Source organism: Oryza brachyantha, chromosome 6 (genome assembly GCF_000231095.2).
Source record: "Oryza brachyantha chromosome 6, ObraRS2, whole genome shotgun sequence".
NCBI lineage: Eukaryota > Viridiplantae > Streptophyta > Magnoliopsida > Poales > Poaceae > Oryza > Oryza brachyantha.
Genome location: NC_023168.2, coordinates 21928533 through 21955787, shown reverse-complemented (window position 1 = coordinate 21955787; position 27255 = coordinate 21928533). Strand labels below are relative to the sequence as shown.

Here is a 27255-nt window from a genome sequence, read left to right as displayed (position 1 = left end):
TTTAGGAACATTTAAAATTTAGATTAAAATAAGTAATATTAAGAGAATGAGTCTTCATATAAATACAATTTTGAGCTATCTAAAATTTTGACTACAAAAATATTCTACATAAAAAAGTTTATGTTTACAGTAAAGTTTAGAATAAAATTACAAATACCAATTAGGAATTTAAAAAATTTAGAAAAGTTTGCACAATAAATATATTTTTTAAAAAACTAAAATTCAAATTAAAAATAAAAAAATAATATTAAGATAAGAAGATACAATTTATAAGGGCTAGTTGTGCAATATGTAGGGCAACATGCTAGCTTTTCTAAAAGAGTTTGTAAGAAGTTTTTTGCGTGTATATTTTCCTATTTGTTGTTAGGGGCGTAAAGATTAAAAAGGAATTGTTTTATTCTGCTCTCTCGGAGGAGCTAAATCCAAATTTCGCATGGAACTCTCTTGGATTCACGGACTCACACCAAACGGTCCCTATTCCCCACCGGAACCCTAACCCCCTGCCGGCCATGGGCAAACGCCGGCTCCCCTCCGCCGCTGCCACCACCTCTGGCTGCGGCGGCGTACTTTCCGTCCCTGAGGCGCCGGTGTTCCGCCCCACGGAGGAGGAGTTCGCCGACCCCCTCGCGTTCGTCGCCCGTATCCGCCCCCTCGCCGAGCCCTACGGCATCTGCCGCATCGTCCCGCCGCCCTCCTGGTCTCCTCCGCCGGTCCTCGACGTCTCCTCCTTTTCTTTCCCCACCAAGAGGCAGCCCATCAACCGCCTCCTTGCCCGCCTCGCCCCCGCTGACCCCGACACCTTCCTCCTCGACTACCGCCGTTTCCTTAAGGCCTCTTCCGCTCATCAGCGAGGCCGGAAAAAGGCGCTGCCAAAGTCGCCTGCCCTCTCTGACGGGCGCCCGCTCGACCTCTGCCGCCTTTTCCACGCTGTCAAGCGCTTTGGTGGCTACGATGGCGCCTGCGCAGGCAAGTGCTGGGGTGACGTTGTCCGCCTCGTCGATGACAAGGCGCCGAGGCATGTCTCCGAGTGTGCCAAGCACGTCATTGCGCAGCTGTATTATGAGCATCTCTATCAATATGAGCAATTCACAAACAGATTGCCGTCACAGAATAGGAAGCAGGGGGCGTGTGGAGAGGTGGAATCTGATGATCAACCGTCGTTTCCTGGTTTGCAGGATGGAGGAAGGGATGGTTCGGATTCTGAAAGAGAGATGGCTGGGGAGGTCTCCGCTGTTGGTAGCCTGAAAAGGAGAAATTCCATCCTTAGGAAAAACAGCACAATGGCTTCTCATGGACATCATGGAACGACTTCTTGGAAGCGGAAAAGGAGAAAGGTTCATGCAACGCCTGCTATGGTCAATGAGGCAATGGATCAGGTCTGTGAGCAGTGTAATAGTGGCTTGCATGGGGACGTCATGCTGCTCTGTGACCGCTGTGATAAGGGATGGCATCTATATTGCTTGTCGCCACCACTCAAGAGTGTGCCTCCAGGTAACTGGTATTGTTCAGAGTGCATGAACTCTGATAGGAATTGTTTTGGATTTGTCCATAGGAGGAAGACATGCCAGGTTGAGACTTTCCGGAGATTTGATGAGAGGGTAAGAAAAAGGTGGTTTGGACAGAAGAGTCCCAGCCGTGTTCAGGTTGAGAAGCAATTTTGGGAAATTGTGGAGGGAAAGGCAGGAGAGCTTGAGGTTATGTATGGGAGTGATTTGGACACTTCAATTTATGGGAGTGGGTTTCCTCGCCTTTTTGATCCTATGCCATCATCGTTGGACCCAGTTATGTGGAAGAAGTATTGCTCGAGCCCATGGAATCTGAACAATTTCCCAAACCTGCCAGGCTCAGTTCTTCGGACAGTGCGGGATAACATTGCTGGTGTAATGGTCCCTTGGCTCTACATAGGGATGCTTTTTTCATCATTTTGTTGGCACGTTGAGGACCATTGCTTTTATTCGATTAATTATTTACATTGGTACGCAAATCCCCCCTTCAACTAGCTTATTACAAATTGTTAAGCATTTGTACTATTTTTGTTGCTTCATCCACACCTGCCTTTTGCACTGTTATTATATTTATAAGTTTTGGGAAACATGCAACTTGTTAGTCTGTCAATAATAAACAAGAGAAATTACATTTGAAATTTATAGTGATGCAGATCTGTAATGACATTTAGGGCTAAATGATCGATAATTTAGATGAACTTAAAAAGGATTGTTGTGACCTACATCCAACTAAAGCAGTGACTATGATATACTGACCGCTGGAGCCTACTTTGGGTGGTGAATGCGTGACTCTTGCATGTGCACCACATATGTCTGCTTAGAGCTTGCAGGTTTCACATTCCTTAGCTCGATTGAAGGTATAATAACTTGCTCCTAGAGAATGTTCCTATTGTGTCATTTGATCATACACTGTTTAACAGCGATTTGTGGGTCATCTTATGTCTAATCCTATAGCTTCTGTGAGTGCCAGTGTCTTTCACCTGCATGCTTACTCTATGTTCACGTATGCGATGGATGTTAATGTAAAGGAGATGACACACTTATCTAGGACACCAACACCAGAAATGTGTGTATGTAGGCTATTTACGTAGAAGAGTTTATGCACTTAGATGGGGACGTCAACAGTTTCCTGTAGTATTAAGCTTGAATGGTACAAAACGAGGAGAGGATGGAACAAAATGATGAGAGAGGACGGATGCATGAATCATGCTGGAAATCAAATATCATAGAAGGAAACGTGATTCTTATCTGGTGCATAGCTTCTGTATGTTATTAAGTTATTAACATCATGATTTGTTCAAATTAGCTGATTCTGATGATGGTTAAATCATAAAGTTTAGATGAGTTGCTCCTTACACCGACTTGGTGACTAGTTGTGCTAGACTCTACGTTAACTAGTCTATACAACTATACTACTACTACATATACCGGTTGCTTCTACTTCTACCTTTGTACTTCTTGTGCCACATGGACCCAATGTAGCTCTCCTCTCTTCCTTCCACTTAGTAATTATGGGCTCGATAGACCAGGCCTCCAAGCAGGGTCCAATTTGCTTCCAAGCGACTCATTGTCGCTGCCCTTGCTCCGTTGTGTATTCTACCATGAACAAGTGTCTCGTGTTCACGAAGTCATGCTCCTCGGCCAACTTGTTGCTTGTTGCCTAATTGCATGATTTTGATAACATTGATTCTGATGATGAGGACATTCATGTTTTGCAAGAATGGTAGAGTTATTAGATATTTGCAATAGTCCATGCAACCATATCATAGTAATATAATATATTTATACATGTGGCATTGGAACGTCATAGGCATAGACACACTTTGTTTAATGGATCCATAGATTGTTGTTTCCAATTTGCATCAATATTTGATTATGCTTCATTAGTCTATTCCTAGTTTGTTGGAATATTCTCACAATAAGTGTATCCTGGTGTATGCACTGTTCTGATTGTTTTATGAGTATATTTCACAAAACCGCACATAGTTTGATCAAACTATCGCAACACTACATATTTAACACCTTTTTTTTTCACAAAACTATACATTTAAGGCATTTTGTCACAAGACTACAAATTAACATCATTTTTATCACAAAACTATAGTTTTTGTAAATGACAATGGTGAAACTCTAAAACTTCCTCCCTCTGTTTCATATTGTAAGACTTTCTAACTTTGGCGAAACTCTAACACTTTTATTTCCTCCTTTTCACATTGTAAGCCTTTCTAACTTTGCTTAGTTTCTATTGATGCAAAATTCACGCCAACACATGAAGGATTGGGAGATCTGCTTAATTCCAGTGCAGGTCCTATCAAATCGGGTTTGAGGCGTGATAGTCAATTTGACCTCTGCAATTGACAAGGAATATAGGAAGAATTAAATCAAACAGTCGATTGACCAATGGGTCGATAGGATCATCTGATTAACCTATGAGCACTGTATGGCAATCAGCTATGTCATTGATATAAACACAATGAGTACGGATTAGCAAGGATCATCAGCCAACCAACTGATAATTGACCAAGATGTATAAAATATATAAGAGTAATCTTGATAGGTCGGACCAAATCGATGCAGCATTAGACTACACCTAGCAATTTCAGATTAGATACTAAACAAACCAGAATTGATTGTCAGTAAGGAGCCAATTAGCCAACAGTTGCCACTAGGCAATAGCACGTATAAATTTACCAACACAATCTACCTAATCCAGCTTATTAAGGATAATCTTGATAGGTCGGACCGACTCAATGCAACATAGGATCACACTTCATAGGAGATAGATTAGACAAGCTAGCAAACCTAGGTAGACTATTGATCTGACGAGCCAAAGCTTAATTGATTATCAACAAGGAACCGATTAGTCGACGACTGCCACTAGGCGATAGCACGCATAGATCTGTCAACACGATCTACCTAATCTAGCTTATTAAGGATAATTTTGATAGGTTGAACTGAACCAATGCAACATAAGATCACACTTAATAGGATATAGATTAGACCAGCTAGCAAACCTAGGCAACCTAGGCAGACTATCGATCTGACGAGCTGATGATTTATAACTTATCGGATGGAACTCTAATAAAACAGTGAGCAAAATAAATCAATTTGATATAAACTATTTGATAAACACAATCTAATAGATAGAACCTAACCGATACACAAGATTGAAAATATCAAAACAACAAATATCAAGTCAACGCAAATCACTCAAAGTGGTCAACCAGATTAATCCAAGATACGAGAGTAACTTAGAACCGAACTGATAAAATCACTAGCAATAACACATGTTTGATCAGAATATTGGGCCTAACCAAGAAAGTCCCAATCTAGCCGATATGATTGCCAACAATTAACCAAAACGATTAAAGATACAAAAGTAACTTAAACTGAAACTAATACGATAACTAGCAGTCGTATTAACCAGATCAGAATATTGGACTGAACAGAGAAAGTCCTGATCCAGCCGATACAACTATCATGGCGATGAGAGTGAACTCACATGCCGGAGGTCGGAGTTTACTGATGGTGCCCAGCCAAGAACTCGCTCTGTCGAAAAACTAGTTCTAAGGGTGACAAAGGCCTCGGGGTGTACCTATTTATACCCTCGGGTTGATACAAGTCCATATCTGACATGAGATAAAACTTTCCTAACAGGAAAAGGTAAATAACTAATCTTGACTAATTACAAGAGATATTTTAAGAAAGGATAATAACTGCCTTGCCGTAGTCTTCTCAATTCTCTTTTGAATTCGACCTTTCCATAAATCGGTTGGCTTCTTTCCTTAAATAAATCCACTAAATAATCGTACCAAATTTTGTCGTTAATAGTTTCATCCATTGATGAATGCATATAATTTTTATGTATGTCTAGATTCATTAGTATCCATATGTATTTAGGCAAGGCTAGAAAGTCTTACATTGTGAAACAGAAGGAGTAACCTTTTGATAGCTTTATGACTAAATCTGTAGTTTTGTGATACACGACCTTAAATCTGTAGTTTTCTGAGAAATTTGGTGCTAAATCTGTAGTTTTCTGATACATAAATGTTAAATATGTAGTTTTGTGATAATTTGGTCAAAGTACTTGTATTTTTGTGAAGTTTACTCTTGTTTTATTTGTCCATTTACATTGACAGTGTACTAAAAGATGGTGCTATGTGCTAGAATTAGGCGTTAGATGGTGCATTAGGCAGCTAACCTATTTTGACTTCTTGTGTTGCTATTTTAGTGTTATGCTGTCTAATTTTTCTGTAATATGCTTGCTAATTTATGTATTTTACTAGTTGGTTTGTTCTGGGGCCAACCATGTGGGGCCTAGGCAGGCGTTAAGGATCAGCCATGCCAAACCTGTAGCTCCTACTGCCTTCTTGAACCATGCACATTGATTGGAGGCATGCGTGGACATCTGTTCTATTGCTATTAAAATAAAGTGAGAGGAGCCTCCATGTTCACTCTGAGGGCATCTAGATTACATGTTGAATTGTGATGAGGGTATCTAGATTAAAGCATAGAGCCACTTTAAAGACAATGCATAAATAACTGAAAATTGGATTGTAAAAATATTAAAAATCATGTCAAATACAACAGAAGAATAAGTGAAATTCGTATGAGAAGAACAGAACACAACAGGTTACAGACATACAATTCTGTAACCTGTTGTGTTCTCTTGGCATGAAAATTGTACTATAAGTTAGCCCCTCTCGATTGTGTGGGGAATTCTGCTAGTCTGATCTTATGTGCAGAATTGTATGTCTGTAACCTGTTGTGTTCTGTTATGAAGATTCAAGCATACAGTACTGTGGGTACAATGTGATTATTTTCTATATGTTTCAGGGGTGAGCCAAAATGTTGGTATGGAGTACCTGGAGCAGAAGCAAATGCTTTTGAGCAGGTATATTTTACAGTTTTTACTGTGATAGGGCACAGACACAACATCAATATCCTGTTTTCCCATGATTTTGACAAAAAGTTTTTATATGTGATAGGGCACATGTGCAATATCAATTTCATTTTCATCTTTGTTGTAGTAGGAACTTGTTCAATTGCTGCATTTTTCGCTGAAAAGATTGAGCGATGTATAACTCTTACCCGTGATGCTTTTTGATTATATTTTGAAAGAAACAATGCAAAATGCTTGCTGCTTACTAGCCAACGAGTTGTCTATTTATGATAATATATGGTTATTTCATGGTAGTTACTTCCTTTTTAGTTTCTGTATACAAGTGGCTTCCAGACATGACTACAAACATGTATGCTGTAGCTCTTTATAGATGGGTGAGGAAACTCTGTGTGGTTAATACTTTTTATGATCCAGAAGGTGCAGCTCTTGATAATGGGTTATTAATATAAATGTAGTTAGGCCACAGTGAGACTTCTTATATTTGAATTAAATACTTGACAATTTATGATCTGCAGGTTATGCGCAATGCTTTGCCTGATCTATTTGACGCACAACCTGACCTACTTTTTCACCTTGTCACAATGTTGAATCCATCGATTTTACAAGCAAATGGTGTTCCTGTTTATAGTGTGATGCAGGTTAGTGGAGATTTATTAGTCTAATATTTTGAACACAACTTTTTACAGGGTTCTGTGCTCTTTCTATACAGCTGTGACTGTTCAAAGGCTAAAAGTGCATTCTGCTAGTTGCATAATTGCACAAGTATCCTCGTATTACTTTCGTTCTATTTGCTTAATGGAATTTGAATCTAGAGTACATTTTTTCAGATCTGAAATACAACTACAATATTTAACTTGATTATTTTGTTGCATTTTTCAGGAACCTGGTAACTTTGTGATTACTTTTCCTAGGTCATTCCATGGTGGCTTCAATTTTGGTAATACAGGCTTAACTCATTTTTGTATTATTTCTTATCTATAAAAACTAATGTTTTTGGTGAACAGTCCTGTCCAGCTGCCACGCAGCAGCTCTACTGTTCACTTACTGTTCACCCGCACTGTTCATCTACTTTCACCGTTTATCTTCAGATTAACCATTGCACTGTTTATCTATTTTCACTGTTCATGTAGTTGATTAACATGATAAGTTAGTGTTTTAAAAAAACACCCTTTACAAATAGTGTCCTTTACATATCTATTTTCTGCTGCAACCATATTTATTTCCCACGGCAACGCGCGGGTTATCGGCTTGTTCCATTCCAAATCTGAGATGTATCATTCATTTTCAGGTTTGAACTGTGCTGAAGCTGTAAATTTTGCTACTGCCGATTGGTTACCTCATGGGAGCGTTGGCGCTGAACTATATCGGTTGTACCGTAAAGCACCTGTTTTGTCGCATGAGGAGCTTTTATATGTGGTTGCAAAGGTCAAAGAATACCTATTAGTTATTTGTTGCTTTGTTTCTGTGTTTAGTATAATTTGATTTTTATGCTATGATGAGCTTTTGTTGCTAGTAAGAAAACCTCACATAAAATTGGTGTACTACGGACCTTGTTTGTTACTAATTGAAGTTTCAACCAACTGTTTAGCATTCTGTAGGCATGTGCAACAATCAGTCGTTAACACCACTTTTGTTTCGTAAAAGAATAAACATCTGTGGCATTACCTCATCAGTCTGCTATCATATAAAACATTAGTGCTGAATGGTTTGGTTGTCCTTGGCTTCTTTAGCACAAATGATACCAAGTGTTAGCTTGTTGCTTACATACAATGCTTCGCAAAAACACTAGTGGCCATGAAATGCTCATTAATATTTCAATTTGGAGTGGGCCATTGAAACAATACTCTTAACGAAGTTGTACTGTATCCTGCTCAACAATGAAGATCTTCCAAGTTATGGTCCTGGCCCTAGTACCATTATGCTGAGGAAGTTCCCATCCGGTATTAGTATCATAGTAAATTTTGGATGCGTGAATGCAATCTTTTCTGTTCTTTGAATAAACCTTCATTGTTGAGCCATCAGTTTTACATTATCTTATTTGATATAATCCTCTTTTTTGAGTAATCATAACCACTTCTTCATGGCCTCTAAATACCCATATTATGTTGAATAGAATGGTGTGGACAATGAATCACTTCCCTACTTACAAGGAGAAATGGAGAGGCTATTTGTCAAGGAGAAAAAATGCCGTGAGGAGCTATGGGTTAATGGAATTGTCAAATCCAGTCTAATGCCACCAAAGGATAATCCAAACTTCATTGGAAGTGAAGAGGTAGATCTACTAGTTTATCTTCATCCCATGTGATGCCCCTTTTTATTTGCTTTATTGCTTCTATTTTAGATCCTATCGTTTATCCTTATGAAATATAATATAAAAAGAAGGCAGAGGAAAGAGATATAATGAAATTCTTGATTTCATCAGTGCCTTCTGAACCCCTTCCACATTTTATTATGCAGGACCCTACATGCATTATTTGTCGCCAGTATCTGTATCTTTCTGCGGTTTCTTGTAACTGTATGCTGTCTTCTTATGTTTGCCTTGAGGTTTGTCTTACTTCAACCATTGTTTTGCAAGTTTACTTGTTAATTTCATGTTATGTTTTTTTTTCCTGTTGTTCCATTCTGTTATTGCCAAACTTGAGCATAGAAGCAAATGACAACTTCTATTGATGGATTTCATCTTATGCAATGACGCTAATTGTGCACTCATCCCTTAGATTTTAGCCAAGTTTATTAAGAGCAATTTTATTTCTCTCTTTCCCAGCACTGGAAGCACCTTTGTGAATGCAGTCCAGAGAAACATCGCTTACTTTACCGCCATACCCTTGCAGAGTTGGGTGATTTAGTTTGTGAGGTCTCAAAGGCTAGTCTACCACGGGAGAATGTTAAGCAGAACTCCCTTTTACATAATGATGTTTGTTTGCCAGAGAGAAAGGTTTGTTATGGACTTCGGTTCACTGTTTTACATATTATGTTATCTGTCTGAAATATTTTAATTTTCTTTTCCATAAAACACATCTTTAATGTATTCTTTTATCTATTATGCTATCTGTTTGAAATATTTTAATTTGCTTATCCATAAAACATGCATATGCAAGGGATGATTTGCTCAGTTCTTTACATTGTCATTGTACTGGTTCCTTCCCCATGATTCCATGATCATCTGACCGAGTATATAGGGAACCGTGCATTGTTATGTCCCAGATCTTGTTTTCATTAGCTCCACCTTTATTTTTGATGCCTTATTTCATTATCTGCCTTTCTTAGGGTGTTTTATCTGCTCATTTCGAGGACAAAGATCACAGCCTGTCATATGCACAACTTGCAGAAGACTGGCTTTCAAAAGCTGACCATATTCTCCATATGCCATTCTTAGATACTGCTTATGGCACTGCCTTAGAAGATGCTGAACAATTTCTTTGGGGTGATCATAATATGGATTCTGTATGTTTGTTCTACTGAGCATTGCTGTGACTTGCTTACCAGTCTTCGAGAGTTGAATGTTTTGTATTAAATGTGGTATTTTGTGCTTCTTAGGTGAGGAGTATGTCAGCAAAATTAATAGAAGGTAAGAAATGGGCTTCCAGTGTTAGAAAATGCCTCTCCAAAATTGATGGCTTTCTTCGTTGCAAAGAGAATTGTTCCGAGAAAGTAATTTATGTGGAAATTAAAGAATTAACTGCTGTAAGATGTAAACCATGTTATGAACCAAGTCTTACACAATTGCAGGTTTGTAAACTGTAAAACCTAGAACTCTTGTTGATCTTATTGAAAAACCCTAAAGTTATTATGTTGTGTTGATCCCCCCTGCTCTTTCTGTTGAAGGTATATGTTGACAAAGGAGAAATAATGATTAATGAAATAAATGATGCATTATCATCTCGTTCAACGGTAAACTTATTTCCAGATATTGTAGTTTTAACCAGATCTCTTTTTTTTTTCAAAAAGAATTAAAAATGTGAACATGTAAAAAACAAACAAAAAAATTACGCTACAAATTTGAAACTCCACCTGCTTTGTGGATATGTTAACATATGTTTCTTTACTGATATATTTTTAGGTTGATTACTTGGAAAGACTGTACTCGAGGGTTTTAGAGTTTCCAGTTGAACTAACAGAAACATCAGCATTGTCTTGTGAGATTTCTTCTGCAAAGGTGTGGATGTGTTTGTTGTTCCATTTTGAAAAAATGTTCTGATTGTTGTTTCATGCTAGTCGAGTTTTTCCCCTCATCCATTTTAAATTTCTAATGGGCGTGTTTTTGTTAACATTTTAGTTCCTTAATTGTTGGGTATTTACATTTCATTTGTGCCGCAGTCCTGGTTGAAGAAAGCGTGTGATTGCCTTGAACAGCATAAACGGGGCATTGTTGACATAGATTTCCTAAATGAGCTGAAATCCAAGGTTTGTTTTGTTAGATGTGTATTTAGGCCTTAAGTTTGCACTTGTAACTTCTATATATTTTTGCCTAGTGCCCTTAGATCAATACAAGTGCTATTCGTGAGTCATGACATGTTTTCCAGGGAACTATCTTTCAGCTTCCATTTTAATGTTAACCTGATTCATTCTGCACTTAATATACTTACGCACGAACTGTCACTCTATTGGTGAGTGTTTGATAATATCTACATCTTGATAGATGGCGTGCCTTCGAGTTTCAGTTCCAGAAATTAATCTTGTTTATGGGCTGTGGAAAGAAGCTGAAGCATGGAGAATACGCTGTCTTTCCTACCTCCAAGTCTCCCCCAGCCTTAAGGTTGCCGCACCTCCCCTCCTATTTTGTTTTGCTACATTAACTTTAAACAATCCTGTGTGGAAAATACTACAGGAGTTGGAGAACTTCCTTCACGTGGTGGATGGTGCCAACTTCAGTATTCCAGAGCTGAACCTTCTTAACCAACGTTATTCAGGTGCTTGCTCATGGGTCAATCATGCTAATAACATGGTCAGGAACCTTCTTGAAAGGAATGACCATCACAACATTGTTGAGGAGTTGACACACATTCTGAAGGACGGAAAATCACTAGGAGTAAAAGGCATGTTGTGTAATTTCTTTTTTTCTCTTCATGGTGACTTGCATTTGAAATGTTGGATTATTGTTACTAATGAGAGATATTCTTCTACACAGTTGAGGAATTTTCCGTTGTTGAGAAAGAGCTAAAGAAATCCTTCTGCAGGAAGCAAGCATCTGAGGTATATCTTTTATACATTGTAAATTGGAGTAATAACCATTGTGACATGGTTTGTTCCTTGACAAAGCTATATCTTTAGCAGACATCTAGAATTTTACATATCACATTATCAGACTGACGTTGATTCTTGTGAACTTTGGAATATGTTGCTCTTGCCTGATGAGTGCACACTCAAAAATTCTCAGTATGTAGCAGCTTCAAAATATTAATGAAAATATTAATGAAAATGAACCATAGATAAGGATAAAAGTTGACCAAAAAATTCAAACTGGAATCCACTTAATAATTGTTATGCTGGAGTTTGAAGCTTATTGTTTGTGGTTTAGGGTTTAGCTAGGGAATGTTGTAATGCTATTTATTTTGCTGTCGCACGATAATGATGTTAGGTATTTCTGAAGGCATTGTTCATGGTAAACATCCTTTTTAAGGATCAGTAGTTGTATTGAATATGTGAATTTTGATCGCATGAACAGGCTCTTGCAACGCCGTCATCTATGGAGGTGGTCAATGAAGTTATAAAAGAAGCTTCTATGTAAGTTCAATTGGTTTGTTCTTTGTTCTATACTGTATAGAATAATTTTTCTCTGTCTCAGTTTTATTGTCTGCCAGATTAACCATTGAAGAGGAGCAACCATTTATTGATCTGTCCTATAAGCTTAAAACTGCCATCACTTGGGAAGAGAAGGCTAGATTTATTCTTGAGCACTCTGCTCCTCTATCTGAGTTTGAAGACCATATTCGGTATGGATTGTCATGGAGGTCTATGTTCTTATGCTATTGAATCAGATGATTTTTTCCTATTGAATCAAATGATTTTTTTTCCTATTGAATGATCCAATTTCAGGTGCTCAGGGAACATACATGTTATCCTTCCGTCTGAACTGGATATGAAAGCAGAGGTTGCTACCGCTAAGTTGTGGATGGACAAATGCGAGACCTATCTCAGACCTAGAAGTGATAAACCTGCGTCTGAAGGTTTTCTTAAAGTTGATGACCTAAAGGTTCATACATATGGTTCAGTAATATGATTAACCATTTATTGTGCCCATAAATATTTAGATAACTGTTGCACTTCATTGGTTCACAGGATTTAATTAGTCAGCCTGCAAGTATGAAAATCATTCTTGACACTTCAGCACTTAGTTCTGTTCTCACCAATGTCATTGAATGGGAGCATAACTCACAAATTCTGCTACACAGTTCAAGAACCTTGCTGCATTTGAATGTGATCGACTCTACTATTGACCCACTTAAAAGAAACCTAGAGGATCTGCAAGATAAAATTAATGCAGAAATAGAAAAAGGACTATCTCTTGGTTTTGAATTCAAGGTTCTTCAAGAGCTGAAGGATTCTTTTCTGATACTTGGATGGATATTGAACGCATTGTCTTTCTGCTGTGTGACTCCTTTGTTGCAGGTGAGTGATGTTCTCATGCATGCTGTGACCATTCTAACTGTCGCTCTTTGCACCTACCATTTGAACTGGCTATTTGCTTCAAATTATAGTAGGCTACCTTAAGACTGTTTGAGTTATGGCTATTTTTATGCATTTGCTTTTATTGTCTCGATGAGCTGCTTTTGTCCCCCTCCCCTCCCTCCCCATCTCTTCCATCTGCTCTTTTGGTGCTATGGTGGTGAAGATCATTGTCAGTTTTAACTTGAGACAAATATCATTGTGTGTTGTTTTCTGCAAGTATTTGTTCTAGTATCTCAACAATGCTGCGCTTCTTAGAGGTTAGATAAGGTCACCGCCTCATCCTCATACCACATTACCATAGCATTGAGTGAGTTCTATTTTTGATATGCCTGCCTCAACGACTCACACTTGCCTATCTATTATCTCTGCCCATATTATAGCTACCTCTATCATTCAAGTTAGCTATAATATGGGGTGGAGGTAGTAGTTAAATTATATGGTAAAATTGTACCTTTTTCTGTATAGACCTTTTTTACGGAAATGTCTAGTCCTTTGTTGTCTTCACCGGTTAGTTTTCCTCATATACATTCAGTGTCATGTCAAGCATGTTGGTGTTGCTGGATATGCAAGAGCATGGAGTTTTTTGTTCTCTGGTGTAAATATATAAAATTGACCTTTTAGGATGTTGAAAGATTAATTCAACAAGCTGTCAACCTTCCTGCCTCATTGCTGGCTTACACTTTAGCTGAGATATTGATGAAGGGATCATCTTGGCTGAGAAAAGCACTTATGTTTCTTCCTGATTCAGAAATGTCTGTAAAATCCAGATTGATAAATGTTGAAAATATTTTAGCGGAATACAAGGTAAGCATTTCAAAGTGCAAAGTTATCTTCCTTTCTCATTTTCCATGCCCTTCTTGAGGTCTTTGGTTTCAATTGCATTATATTTTTGCATGCCACAGGAAATTGCTGTTCCTTATCCTATGATGGTTGCCAAACTTGAGGATGCTATCAACAATCACAAGTAAATTATCCCTACCCAAATGCTTGTGCTAAACATCTCAAGACTTATTGATGGACATAAGCATGAATACTGAGTATTTGTTGCTATGTCGAAGTTGCATTACACTACTGCAGATATCTTCGAACTCTCTCTTAACATTTAACAATGCTTCCTTCCAGTTCATGGGCAGAGCAGTGCAATGCCTTCTTCATGTTGCCTGATCACCAATCTTGGGCTGGCCTATTAAGATTGAGAGTATGTTATTTGCATTAATTCATATTGACATGCAGAATTCCGTATTCCTTATGTATCACGCTTTGTTACCTCTGACATTTAATGAAGCAAAACTACTATTTGCTTAGCTTTGGAACTTCTCTTCTACTGTATTGGATATCTTGTGCTTACCCTTCATTTCGCTCCAACCTTTGTAGGACAGTGGTCAGTATGCGGCGTTTGATTCTACTGAGATGGATAAAGTTGTTCTTGAGATTAAAAAGATTGAGGAGTGGCTTACTCATTGCCATTGTACTCTGTTTCCTGATGGAAATAACAGTGATTCTTTGCTCCCCACGCTTCTGAGGGTAGGTTTCTGTTTTAAGGTTTGCTCTGTCTCGATTCTCAGCAAATTCTTACTGTTTTGGTTTCATTTTCTCAGATTAGAGGATCAATGGATCATGCTTCTATGCTATATACTGAAGACTGTAAGCAGAAAGGATTCTGTGCCATCTGCTCTTTTGGTTTGGGAGATCATACTACCTCTAGATGTGTGATATGTCAAGACAGGTAAGATGCACATGCTTGGAAGATTTTTCTTGGGGAAGATCCAAAAGCAGAATATTCTGCTTCTGCTTATTGCACTTCCCTAGTCATTCTGCTAGAAAAAACATTCAAAGAATTATTCTAGTACCCAGCTAAACTAATCTCTATTCATTGTTAAGTTATTTTTGTTTCATTTGTTTTCACAATTTTTTGCTGCTTGGTGACTCAATGATTTATTAACCAGGTACCACAGCTCTTGTGTTGAACCATTGCTTTCTTCTATGCAATTGGCACATGAATGGACCTGCCCGTTCTGCTTTCATTTAGAAAATGGGGATCTATTACAGAATGGACTACAAGAGAAGGTAACTATTTGTTTATAAATGTGATGAAGATAATGGTTGGTGCTATACTGCTATAGTATGGTCTTGATTTTAAACATAACAGATACGTAAAGGAAACCGTCCTGCACTTCCTGCACTTATCGAGCTCCACTCTTTTGCCAAGGGTTTCTGTTCAGGGTAATTTAAAATAAAGCTTTAAGAGATAATTCCCTTATTCTGTTAGATGAAAACCTATTTTTCCTTTCACAGGGTTGATGAGTTGGATTTATTAGAAGAAATTGCTGAGAAAGCTCATAAATTTAAGTCCTACCTTATGCAAATATTGCATGATGCAGACTCTTACCATGGAGAAGATCTTAGTGTCATGCGCAGATCTCTTTTGGTTGCTCTAAAGGTGATCATCACCAGTCTTATCCCTACTTTTGACAAGTAACCATGCACCTTTAGATGCTCCCTGTAAGATGATGGGAATGTGCTATTGTTGCTTACCATGTTTTTGCCATTCCTTTTGTAGGCAACATCGGCTGCTGGCTTGTATGATCACCAGATCAGTTGCAGCATTGAGTCATTGTTCAGCCAATATTCCTGGAAGAAACAAGTACATTTTCTCTTGTGTGGTGGAAAAAAGATATTGATCCAACAAGTACTGTCACTTGATAACGAGGTAATACAGTTGGTTCATAATACAAAAATTGTCTTCTTAGCCCATTTTTTGGGGTATTACAAATACTATTGCAACCGATATGTGGGATCCCTCGACAGCCACCACGTGTTAGGTGCTTTGTGATCAGAGTTTGATACTAAAGTGGACTACTAAAACACTCAGAGAATAACAGTTGAAATATTCTAGCTGACTGTCACGAAGACAAATTAAGTGTGTTATCATTTTTTTGTTATAATGATAATGTTTAGCACCAAGTCATACCTTTTTTACCTGAACCTCTTTGGCTCTGGCATAGTGCATTATTTAGTGTCATATTATTTTCCCTGCAGACTGCAGTGTCAATTTAATTTTGAATTATCTCTCCCTGCTAGATCTTTTAAAGCATTGCTATTTTAGGGTTCAAATTTAGAGATATGTGGTGAAGATTTCTTCAAGTTGGAGATTAATAAAATAAAGGAAACCAGTCTGCACTGGCTGGCCAAAGCAGAAAAGGTGAGATACAAGTTTCTTTTATTACCAACTTCCTTCGGATGAAAATGAAACTAAGGAGACCTTAACACTGCTGTAGACTACACTTGATTCTGGTGAGCTTGCCCTTGACCTTGTGTATGGACTTATCACTGAAGGTGAAAATCTTACTGTGCATGTTGAGAAGGAACTAAAGGTACATGGGTAGCCATTGATTGATTAATGATTTCTGTGGCGTTCTGTTGGTTTTTCTATTTACACTAATGGAATTCCATCACAGTTACTACGAGACCGCAGTGTTCTTTATTGCATTTGCCGTAAGCCATATGATGACAGGGCCATGATTGCATGTGATCAATGTGACGAGTGGTACCATTTTGATTGTATCAATTTGTATGGACCCCCTCCAAAAACATTCTATTGCCCTGCATGCCGTCCTAATAATGGTGGAGAGTATATATCACTTCCATGCTTAACTCACGAGGAAGATAAGTATGTCTATTTCCCCCCGTTTCATCCTGTTCTTTAAGTTGGTGATTGATCTAGATATCAGTCGGTCAAGATGTGTTCTTTTGGAGCAATGGATTAATAAAGTTCACATTCTAGGATATTATGATCCAAAATATGAGCTGGATCATGAAATTTTGTATCCAGTCTTGCTTGCTGGTAGAATGGAATATCGAAGATATGTCCAACAGTAGTGGTGTTTTATGATTTAATGTTTCGTGGTTGTTCATCATGTATCTGTATGACAATTTTTCCCGTATATTTTCTCCCGTATGACATTTTTTCTCGTCTCACTTAGATCAACGGACAAAGCAGTACCGCACACCCCTCCAGCATCTTGTGATGAAGCAGGAAGAGCGGAAGCTATTCGTTGCCACAGTAACAGCCAATGGGAGAGAGCCCATATAAGGGTCGATTTAGTGAAACTTCTACGTTGTCACAGCGAAACTGACAACTCGTGGAGAGAAAGCAAAAGGGTCCTTCACAGAACAGCAAGAAGACGTAGTAATTTTGTAGGACTGTTATGATATTTGCATCAATCTTCTCTTTGTCAGCTTCAGGTATATATCATTTTAGCATGCAAATTCGCTAGGCAATTCATTTATTCTTTCATTACGGTCTGGTGCTGCCAATGGTGGATTATTTATTATGTTGCCGTTTATGGCAAACAATATGGCTTATTAGTTATTAAAAAATAATTTTTAGGTAAAACTTTTGTATACCTATTGTTGCCGATGTAAAAGCAAGTGTAAAATAAACTATAATAAAAAAATCCTAAAATCAACCAAGAAGTTTTAATTTTTTCAAAATGTTTATAAGCTGTTTGGCAAAAACGTTTGTCTTTTTCTTTAGCTAATTCGGTTTCTATTTTACACGGACTGATCTTAACTTAAACCGAAGAAACCGAACCGAGTAAAACCGATAGAGCCGAGTAAACCGATAGAACCGAATGCCCACCTTATTTGGGGGTGTCCGAAGGTGATACTGTGTGCCAGAGTACGATCCTAGTATTAACGATTATTGTTGGTACTATCTTATTATCAATCTTTACCGATAAGATGTCAACTGAAGGGCGCATTCAAGAAGGGTGGGGGTGGGGTGCATTCAAGAAGGGTGGGGGTGGGGTAAGTTAACTTATTAGGCGCGAAAAACATAATAGATTAGTAAATAATTAATTAATTATTAATTATTAAAATAAATTATATGATTTTTAAAATAATTTTTCCTATAGAAGGTTTTTTAAAAAATACATTGTTAGTAGTTTGAAAAACATGCGTGCGGAAAACGAGAGTGTTCAGTTATGTTACCCGAGGGGCGAACGTGGTCCTAGTATCAATTGCTGTCCTAGTATAGCTTGTTACCGGTGTGATATATCGATGATGTATCATGGTAATATCTAATTCCGAGATACCTGTAGAATAACAGTCCCCAAATAAAAAGTGCGGAAATACAGAGCTTCTGACAGGCTGTTGTCATCTTTCGTGGGACATTAGCGTGGTATGTGTAGTGGGCTAAATTACGCGCCCGTGAAAAAAAAAATCGCACGTGGTTTCTCAGCACCTCATGATTCATGTGACCTGTGTAACCACAAGCGTAGCATAAACTGTCTCAAGGTCATAAATTCATAATAGACGGCGATTAATCCTAACACATCAGTTCAATATTTTTCACAAAACTAACAGTTAAATATCAAGAAAAGTTTAATAATTCAACAGAATTTCGGGGTTTATTGGTAAATCAGATCCCAACTATATATAAATTCACTGGATATGGCAAGTTTGAAGCTCCGAGTAGTTACATTTTTATACCATCAGGTACACAATTCAAGGTACAACTCTGAAGTATCAGCACTGAATCGTGTATATATAATGCGCCTTTACACTTCCACAGAACAGATTATATTGAGCAAACAAGAGAAATAATATCAAACTATTAAACAATATTGCACCTCTTGTACAAATCCATCATTATGTTTTGTGCACAATTGCACCGATGCAAATCTCCAACATCACCCACATAAACACAAATATGCAGATATTAACAGATGATAGTGCAGTATGCGACTATGTACAATCCAGAGAGAATAAAACGAAAAAATGACTAACCATGAAAATGATAGTACAAGATTAGAGGAAACGGCGTTTGTATATACTAGTAGTTCGGGACAAAAGCATGATTCTTCATCGTCTGTAACATCATCAGTCGCACACGCTTACTGAGGTGGTGGTGCATTTGGATCCAGAGTATTGTAGGTGTAGCTGCTTGAGTTCAATCCATACTATAGGCCAAAAAGATAATGTTAATTATTGACCAATACATCACAGTTTACAAGGAAAGATTACTCTTTTCAGTTGGTATTATCCAACAGAAACTACAAGTAAATTGTTGTTAGGAAATGCTGTGATTTTTAGCTGCACATTTAGCAACAGAATAGATGGATTACTGACAGAAATGGTTGAGAAACTGCAGCGAGACAATAGCACAGCTAGTACAAAACATATATATCAGTTAACTTGCTTCCGTATTTGAGGCCGCATTTCCCAACAATTAATTTGACTGTACAGTACAACTCAATGGCACATGGGCTAAGCTCGGAATTTGATGCCTTGATATGATAAATATGAATAGAAAAGTTATGTAATCATCCTCTCATAACTTCTCATCGGATGGCCCTGAAGCTAACATTGTATCTAGCTCTGTAAACAGATTACTTACAACTTAAGCACTTTATCTTCAAATTGGTTGCATATTTATAGATGTCAATGGACTAATGCTCCTCTAGAGATACAGGAAATATGGTGCTACAATAAATTTATGTCCTAAACATCGCTAGTAAAGTAGCAGACAACAATAGTAGATTAAAAGAGAGAGAAGCTTTTAGACTAAAGGTGGACATTGATATGATGAGAAATTGATCATTACAAACCACTCACTTCCTAATCAAATGCCTTGAATAAAAGACCCTTAACATACATACAAGGTCAGCTATGCATTTTAAAATAATGTAAAAAATTCCCGTAGCTAGAAAAATACCAAAAAAAAACAAGGATCATGAGTAACAGCAGGCGTTAATAGATTCAAGTTTCATGATTCACAAACATAATATGCAGATTTAAAACCCAACAACAGAAGCTATGCTTGCATTATGTCCTTTTTAGCAACTAGAGGCATGTAAATTACTTTCAAGGTAGGCAAGTTGAAATTACATAGGCACTGGATTGTAAACAGTTGTCACCTTCTGTCTCATTCTTGAGCTCCATAGGTCTGGATGGAAACCTCTACTATCGACCGTTGTGGGAAGATAAGCGGGAGCACCTTGGGCAACCAGAAGTGGCCTCCTTATAACTACAAAATCTTCATCGCTGTCATAGTCCGCCCTCAGGGTAGAAACCATGGTTCGCAAGATGGTTGCCAGGAGAAGTGAAAATGCCTGCGTAAATTAATCGGTGTGAAATGTGATTCATGCCCTCCTTTCGTCAGGAAAAAACAGGAGGAGAGTGAATCAATAAAGACCTGTGCAGCAACAATAGCAACAGCAGCCCACTTGCAGAGGTCGAGATTACTTTGGATGAAGGAAAGTAGGTTGTTAAGTTCCCCAGTGCGGTCATATGGCAAATCCTGTTGGAGCGAGCGATATTGTGTGAGATGAGTTTTTGTATCATATCCCTATCCTACCCTGTTACTTACTACTTATTCAATAGAAAGGGAGGAAGTAATTTACCTGGATCCAGTTTTTGTTAAAGAACAAATCAGCGGCAACAGCAGCTTCGAGTAGCATCATAATGACAACCAAGATGGTGTACTAGGTAATTGGGGGAAAAAGGAAAACAATTGTTGTTGAATATTACAGTAATGTATTTGTATAGATAGATAGATAGAGCATATGAAGAGAGAAGGGAAGGGGTGCATACGAAGCAGAGGAAGCAAGCACTGTTGATCTCGGCAGCAACGCATCCGGCGAGCAGAAGCAGGCAGTAGAAGAGGCCGGCTGCCATGAGGGCGCAGACGAACCTGCGCCATCAATTTATATAAAAATAAGAAAAAAATTGATGCGTCCATAGACTAGTAGACCTAGAGAGAGAGAGAGAGAGAGAGAGAGAGAGAGAGAGAGAGAGGGAGGATGTATATACCAGAGGTCGGGGAGCAGGTCACGGAGGTGGAGGTGATGATGGCGCCCCCAACGGGAGAGGATCCAGGCGGCATAGAGGAGAACGGAGACGGCGGCGAAGGCCTGGAGGAAGGCGAGGAACTTGAAGAGGAAGGCAAGGCAGCAGTGGAGGGCGCCGCCGCCGGAGCTCCGACGAGGACGAGCCATCAGGCGGAGATGGCCTTTTTCTGTTTTGTTTTTTTTTTTTAATTTTAGGGAAGGAGGAGGAGGAGGAGAAGGCTGGCTCTGGCTTATTGTTGACTTTAACAGCTGGCAGGCTGCGGCTGCTGCTCTGGCATTGAATTTGCAACTGACATGAGATGAGACTCCCTATTGGGCCCAACGGAACACATAGGTAAATAAATAAATTTGGCCCAATAGAGCCCATTCGCATATCCGATGCTATCGACTCCACTGGAGAATATTTTGGATTTTGGATTTTATTTATTAAATAATTCACAAATTTGATTTTGTATTTCGAAATATCACACTTCTAACCTCCTACCGCTCTTTGATAGGGCGGAAAGCCTACGTGGATAACGTCCCAGCGGATAGGAGTGGAGGAGATGAGGGTGGAGCGAAAAAAATTACATTTAGGCTCTTGTCACCATTACAAAGGGTGGCAAGGGGTTTTTTGTAAAACCTACAGACTTAGCTGTGAGGGGAGGCAGGGAGCTGGAAAATTGTAAATTTTGGAAAAAAAAAACCTCTTGCCTCCCATACAGAGAGCGGCAAGAGTCTACATGTAATTTTTTTCACTCTGCCGTCATCCCCTTCTCTCCCATCCACCAAGCCGTTAGCCATGTGGGCTTTCCGCCCTCCTAGAGGCGGTAGGAGGTTAGAAGTGTGAATTTTTGAAATGCAAAATCAAATTTGTGAAATCAAAAATCTAAAAAATTCCTCCACTGGAGGCTTGTGCGATGATCGATGAGGTGCGGCGCCGCCCAAATCCTCAAATAATCAATTGATACTCCCATTATTAATAATTTATCTAGGGCCGCAAGTAGGCCTCCTCTGATGAGTATCTATAAGTTATCTATAAGATGTACTATACAATTTTTAATAGAAGAGAGATAAAAGCTATCTCTTAATTAAGAGATAGTCTCTTACATATATTTTAATGTATGAATTGTGAGGTCATTTATATTTAAGCTATTTGCTAAAAGCTAGATCATTGAAGAAATTGTATTTTAGAATGCTTACTATCTCTATATTTAGAGGCCGTAGAGAGAGACAGAGTATCATCCCAGGTTAGGTTAGTATCAAATCAAATGCAGAAGATGAGCAGCAGCAGCAGGAGGAGGAGTTGGTGATGGTGTGCCTGCAGGCGCAGCACATCGCCGGCCTGCCCCTGCCCGCTGCAGTTGAGGTGGAATGCCGCCTTCTTCTTCTTGGAGGAGCGCTGCTAGCGTCCACCCGTGCCTCCGCCGCCGCCTTCTTCCATCACCAGGTGCTGCTCTTGCACTGCGGCAGGGGAAGCGGCTTCACCCTCTCTGTCTCCGTCCACCATCCCACTACTCACCCGCTCCTCCTCTCCACCACACTCTCCCTCGACCTCCACCGCCGCCCTTCCCCGATCGCCCTCCGCTTCGCCCTCGCCCACGGTGCTCTGCTCACGCTCGCTCTACACCACCGCCCTGCACCCCCGTCCCGCTTCCTGCTGCTTCTGCTTCCGCTTCCAGCACCACCGTCGTCAGCGAGCCCTCAACAACGACGACTCCGTCGGCTTCATCACCATCGACCAGCAGCAGGCCAGCGTCTCCAGGCTCCCGCCGTCCGAGGACCTCTTCTCCACCGACGATGACGACCATTTGTTGTCGAGCATGGATCATCATCAGACGATGGATAGCAGCAGCAGCAGCGTGGAGGACGAATTCTTGGCTACGCTGGACGCCGTTGATTCAGACCTCCACAGCCTTTTTTGACTGCTCTGCTCCCGTTGAGTTGACGATATATTCCAATCCTAGTTTTCCTTCCTTCCTTCCTTCCTTTCTTTCTTTCTTTCTTTCGTTCTTTCTGTCTTCCTTTCTTTTTTGAAAATGGATGCATCAGCACCTACCTAGCAGCAAAACCAAACAATTATAATACTGCTTTATATTTGTATGGCAAATGGAGTACAGCTTACTTAAGCTGAGAATAAAAAATGGATTCTAGTCACTCAAAGGAACATCTCTTGGTTTTTTATACTATATAAATAGTTATAAAAAATAAGATATATTTAAAATAAAATATTCTATTCTGATTCAAAGCATATCGTCTAAGATGATCCCTCTGTTTTTCGATTTCTCTTTCTTTCCTAATCATATTTTACTTCTTCACTTCACACAACTCTTAACCATATCACATGACACCTTAGAGCATCTCCGAGAGAATGGCTAAATTTTGACTCTCCAAATTAAAATTTAGCTATTCATGTTAGTTTTGACAACTTGAATTCATATAGCACCTCCAAGACTACCTATCTCCACTCTCTAAATCCTGGCAAGTAGAGGATGACAAGTGGATCCCATCCACGTGGGATCCATGGATAGCAATTGTGCTAATGGGGGAATGAGTTGCTAGATTTGACTATTGAGGACTCAAGTTTAGTCATTCAAATAGCATGACAAGTCATATAGTCATTCTCTTGGAGCACAATTTTTATGCAAAATTACCAAATTTAACTATAGCAAGCGAGATGGTCATTCTCTTGGAGTTGCTCTTAGGTAACCAACCCCATCCCCATTTCACTCAGGTCCTCTAGCTATCACATGAGTTAGCTTTGGTAGCATCACTCTTCCCACAATATTTTTTACAAATAATTTCAAATCAAAACTACGCTAGAGATAAGGTCCTCTAGCTATCACATGAGTTAGCTTTGGTAGCATCCCTCTTCCCACAACAATTTTTACAAATAATTTCAAATCAAAACTATGCTAGAGAAATAAATTCCCAATGCACATACTATAGGCACAACTGTTCAAGAAGTTCAATCAAACCTCCGCAGATTGTGCATGTTTTACCCACAAGACACAAGCTTACTCTTTCACTAGCTAGACGGAGAGGTTCATGACAAGGCATTTCTAAAAAAAATATTCATGGTATAGTCACTCGTCCACTGATAAGTCTGTGGCAAGTCTCATGCCTCCCATACTCAAGATCTCATAGTTGCATCTCACACCTCGGCAACTCCACATCTAGTGCTTCCGCACTCATCTTGGGTCCACTACCAACTTGGTCAAGTATGTCCCATTTCATCCATGGGACCATACTTATCAAAGTTCACTGCAAGTTCTGAATGGATCAGTCCTTATGCATCACGCAAGGGTCACACTATACAGGTCATGACTCCCCGTCACCAACTTTTCATAAAACATTTCCTTTACAAATTCCTGACAACGGGAGTTGTTTTTTTTTTTGAAACATTTCTAAGACCCATTTTCCAGGGATCATGAGTATTAGGACGACAGTGGGGTGACAAGGGTATAAGATAAACAACATTTAAGGACAGGATGTTATTTAAGTAGGTTTAGGGCCAAGCAAGTGAACTAGCGACCGTGGTCAATTATTATGTTCCTAGTCATGCATGGTTCGCAAAAAAAAAACTAAAATATGCGGTCAACATAATCAAGGATGACTTGCCTCGGGTGTTTGTCTTTGAGATCTTCGAGAATACCACGTCCAAGCTAATTTTCGTTGATACCAATTACATGCAAACTGAGAAAACCAAGAAAAATCCTAAAAAGAAAATTACTATTATTAGTAACTAATATTTCTATTGAGTACATCTTATTTTTAGAGAAAAATGGAGACTTGAATGAGGTTAATGGGATGTACGGGGAAAAGTTATGAATTCTCAAAGTTGAATTGTTTTGAGGACTTTTACACAACTAGTCAGAGTTGGGGCTATATAAGGGCGATGCTATATAGTTGTTTGAAGACTTTTTACCCTCTTCAACATGAGCAAGTTAGGTGAAAGTCCAAGAGCATTGAGAGTTTACTGAAGATCTTTTGACAAGAGATTGAGCCTTGAGTGTGCATAGTGCGAAGATTAGAACACTAGTTGATCTCTCACATCTCAAGAGTGTGCTAAAGTAATTGTAACCAAAGGAGAAGCTTGTAAGGAACCAAGTGTGCGTGGTGTGCCCGAGAAAAGATCATGAAGGTTCTACCTAACCTCTGCAAGGAAAGAGGTAAAAAGAGTGAAATTCAAACTTCGCCTTGGTGGGAGTTTAGTAGAGCAAACAAGACTGATCAAGGGGAGTTGAGCGACTACAGTTCTTGGGACCGAAACGGATGCTTGGAGCATGCGCCTGGGTTTGGTGGTGGCTTAGAGACAAAGGCTTTTGCCGAAGGTATTGCTTGAAGAGCAAAGCGGTTGAAAGAGACCCAACTTCGAAATAAGCTTCCTCAACGAGGAGTAACAGTTGGTTCTAAACTTCGGCAAAACAAATCTTATTTTCTCTCTTTACCTTGTGTTTGTTGCTTTGTCTCTTGAGCAATTTGGGTGGATAGGATATGGCGGCCCATTTTTTTTAGGTGTTTGGTTGGTGGGCGAGAGTGGGATAGGGCGGCCCGCAGGGGAATATTCCTCCCAGATGCCGGATGGATGCATTCGGCCGATTTGCCCGGATTTGCTCGCCCGAGTTAGCGGGCGAGTCGGGCGAGCGCTGGCGAGCGAGCGAGCGGACGAGAAGGAAGCCGACGGTGCTGGCGAGCGAGCGAGGAGGGAGCAGCGGCGACGAGCGCTGCGGGCGGCGGCGCTGGCGAGTGAGCAAGGAGGGAGCAGCGGGCGTTGGCGGCGAGTGGGAGGGGCTGGCGCTGGCGAGCGAGCGAGAAAGGAGCAGCGGCGAAGAGTGCTGGAGGCGAGCGCTAGCGAGCGACGACGATGACGACGTGTTGTGGCCGGGAGAAGGGAGCAGCGGCGAGGTCCCCGCGGGCGGGAGGAGCGCGGCAGCGGCCGGGGGCAGGCGGCGGCGGAAAGCCCCCGGCAGCCAGATCCAACCGAGTTTTTTTCCTTTTTTCCTTTTTCTTTTTTCCTTTTCCTTTTTTTTTCTTTTTCCATGTGTATTTATAATGGAGATAGTAGTGTAAATTGTTGAAAATTTTATGATTTATATTGTGTATTAATTTAATGGGGCTATAAAAATTCATCCTACTTCCTCCAACCAAACAAATAATTGGATCACCAAATCCATCTTTATCCCTACAACCAAATAAAAGACTGGATCGCTATATTTACTCAACCAAATAAAAAATTGGATCGCCATATCCAATAAAATATAGACCGTCATATCCCATCCCGCGTTGACCGCGAACCAAACGCACCCTTAGTGATCTTCGTCTTTTGAGTCTCTCTCTGGATCACCACGCACCATGTGTTTTACAAGCAAGTTAAGTGCTTTTCTCCTCTAGGGTTTACTTGGCTAGGATTGGATTGTCTGCCTTTAGTCTAGACTATCCGAGACATATCTATGTTAGGTGTGTTTTTTCTCTGTGTAAACCGGATTGTCATTCCAGACGGGCTATCCAAACTGATTCTGGACTATTCGGTTGATGGTAATTCCGCTGCAAGTTTTTATAATTTTAAAAACGCATATTCACCCCCTCCAGGCGACATCGACGATACTTAAGGTGATTTTTAGTTTTGTTGTTAGGGTGCAGTGAAACTCGACAATAATGGCACGCTAAGTTTGCTTGCACGGGATGTGTGAGGGAACTAGCACTTTGGTGGCTTTGGTTGATATGCACTATGGAAAGTCATAGTTGCTTGATCATTTTGGTGGCAAGGTTGACAAGCTATGAAGTCAAAGCTACTATCCTTCTTTGGTCTTCTTTGGTCCCTAAGAAACAAACTTCTTGGTTTGAATCCAGAGAGTTAGAGTAGGTCATTTCAATAGTAAGCTTGGAACTATGACACATTCATGGCTCTTTTGCTAGAAGCTTTGCATCGATGCTTTATGTTAGACTCATGCTTATTTAGCATACTGATGTTGTAAGCTTGGTTATATAGCCAATCGAAAGTGTATGGTGAGTTTTTTTTTGTGTTTTTATCTTATATATAATTTATTTGGACTTCCACTATTGTTTAGTTTAAAATAATGAGAGAAGAAACCAACAACCGACACTAACGTAGAGGGCGACTGTTTGTCTTTTTCATCGAAAAAAAGCTAGACGACGCACAAAAAATAATTTACGAATAAAAAATTTATATATATATTTTTAGCGGTCTAAAAGTTAATAAAAAATAAATTTAGATAAAAAGCCATCAAAATCAACTTTAAATTTTAATAAAAATTTAAATTTTAACTTATAAGCCCGAGTATAAATGAAATGAAAAGTAGGGCTAGACGGCACGTAGTGCGGG

General features: G+C 39.4%; 2 protein-coding genes across 3 annotated transcripts; one reads left to right on the top strand and one right to left on the bottom strand.

Annotated features, from left to right (window-relative positions):
* Window positions 1-440: 440 nt before the first annotated feature.
* Window positions 441-17545, top strand: LOC102708534 (lysine-specific demethylase 5C). 2 transcript variants are annotated; one of them, XM_006656468.3, is made up of 33 exons: window positions 441-1975; window positions 6342-6399; window positions 6924-7046; window positions 7288-7345; window positions 7697-7833; window positions 8522-8680; window positions 8866-8952; window positions 9173-9343; window positions 9676-9852; window positions 9946-10137; window positions 10234-10299; window positions 10469-10564; window positions 10726-10812; window positions 11048-11164; window positions 11237-11444; window positions 11537-11601; window positions 12074-12132; window positions 12210-12341; window positions 12445-12601; window positions 12688-13017; window positions 13699-13881; window positions 13980-14041; window positions 14200-14275; window positions 14452-14601; window positions 14676-14803; window positions 15024-15144; window positions 15227-15300; window positions 15373-15517; window positions 15638-15787; window positions 16184-16279; window positions 16356-16451; window positions 16536-16747; window positions 17061-17545. In XM_006656468.3, the coding sequence occupies exons 1-33, from the start codon at window positions 510-512 to the stop codon at window positions 17287-17289; spliced, it is 5667 nt and encodes a 1888-aa protein (XP_006656531.3). In that variant the 5' UTR covers window positions 441-509; the 3' UTR covers window positions 17290-17545. The 2 variants fall into 2 exon arrangements, with proteins under 2 accessions (XP_006656531.3, XP_040380778.1); XM_040524844.1 differs by lacking the exons at window positions 16356-16451; window positions 16536-16747; window positions 17061-17545 and having other exon boundaries at window positions 16159-16243.
* Window positions 17546-18663: 1118 nt separating this feature from the next.
* On the bottom strand, window positions 18664-21154 carry LOC102708255 (tetraspanin-18-like). The gene is made up of 6 exons (XM_006656467.3): window positions 20893-21154; window positions 20674-20773; window positions 20484-20564; window positions 20276-20380; window positions 19998-20192; window positions 18664-19040 (listed from the first exon to the last, which is right to left on the bottom strand). Exons 1-6 carry the CDS (start codon window positions 21075-21077, stop codon window positions 18975-18977), a joined length of 732 nt encoding a protein of 243 aa, XP_006656530.1. The 5' UTR covers window positions 21078-21154; the 3' UTR covers window positions 18664-18974.
* Window positions 21155-27255: the final 6101 nt, after the last annotated feature.

What these genes read in the sequence shown, in the direction of transcription:
- LOC102708255 (XM_006656467.3), bottom strand. Translation starts at nt 21,077, where the DNA reads ATGGCTCGTCCTCGTCGGAGCTCCGGCGGCGGCGCCCTCCACTGCTGC. An exon ending in TTGCTATTGTTGCTGCACAG is followed by an intron (nt 20,193 to 20,275) that starts GTCTTTATTGAT and finishes TAATTTACGCAG; the next exon opens with GCATTTTCACTTCTCCTGGC. An exon ending in GCTCAAGAATGAGACAGAAG is followed by an intron (nt 19,041 to 19,997) that starts GTGACAACTGTT and finishes TTTGGCCTATAG; the next exon opens with TATGGATTGAACTCAAGCAG.
- LOC102708534 (XM_006656468.3), top strand. Translation starts at nt 510, where the DNA reads ATGGGCAAACGCCGGCTCCCCTCCGCCGCTGCCACCACCTCTGGCTGC. An exon ending in GAGTTTGAAGACCATATTCG is followed by an intron (nt 12,342 to 12,444) that starts GTATGGATTGTC and finishes ATCCAATTTCAG; the next exon opens with GTGCTCAGGGAACATACATG. An exon ending in TACTGTCACTTGATAACGAG is followed by an intron (nt 15,788 to 16,183) that starts GTAATACAGTTG and finishes TTGCTATTTTAG; the next exon opens with GGTTCAAATTTAGAGATATG.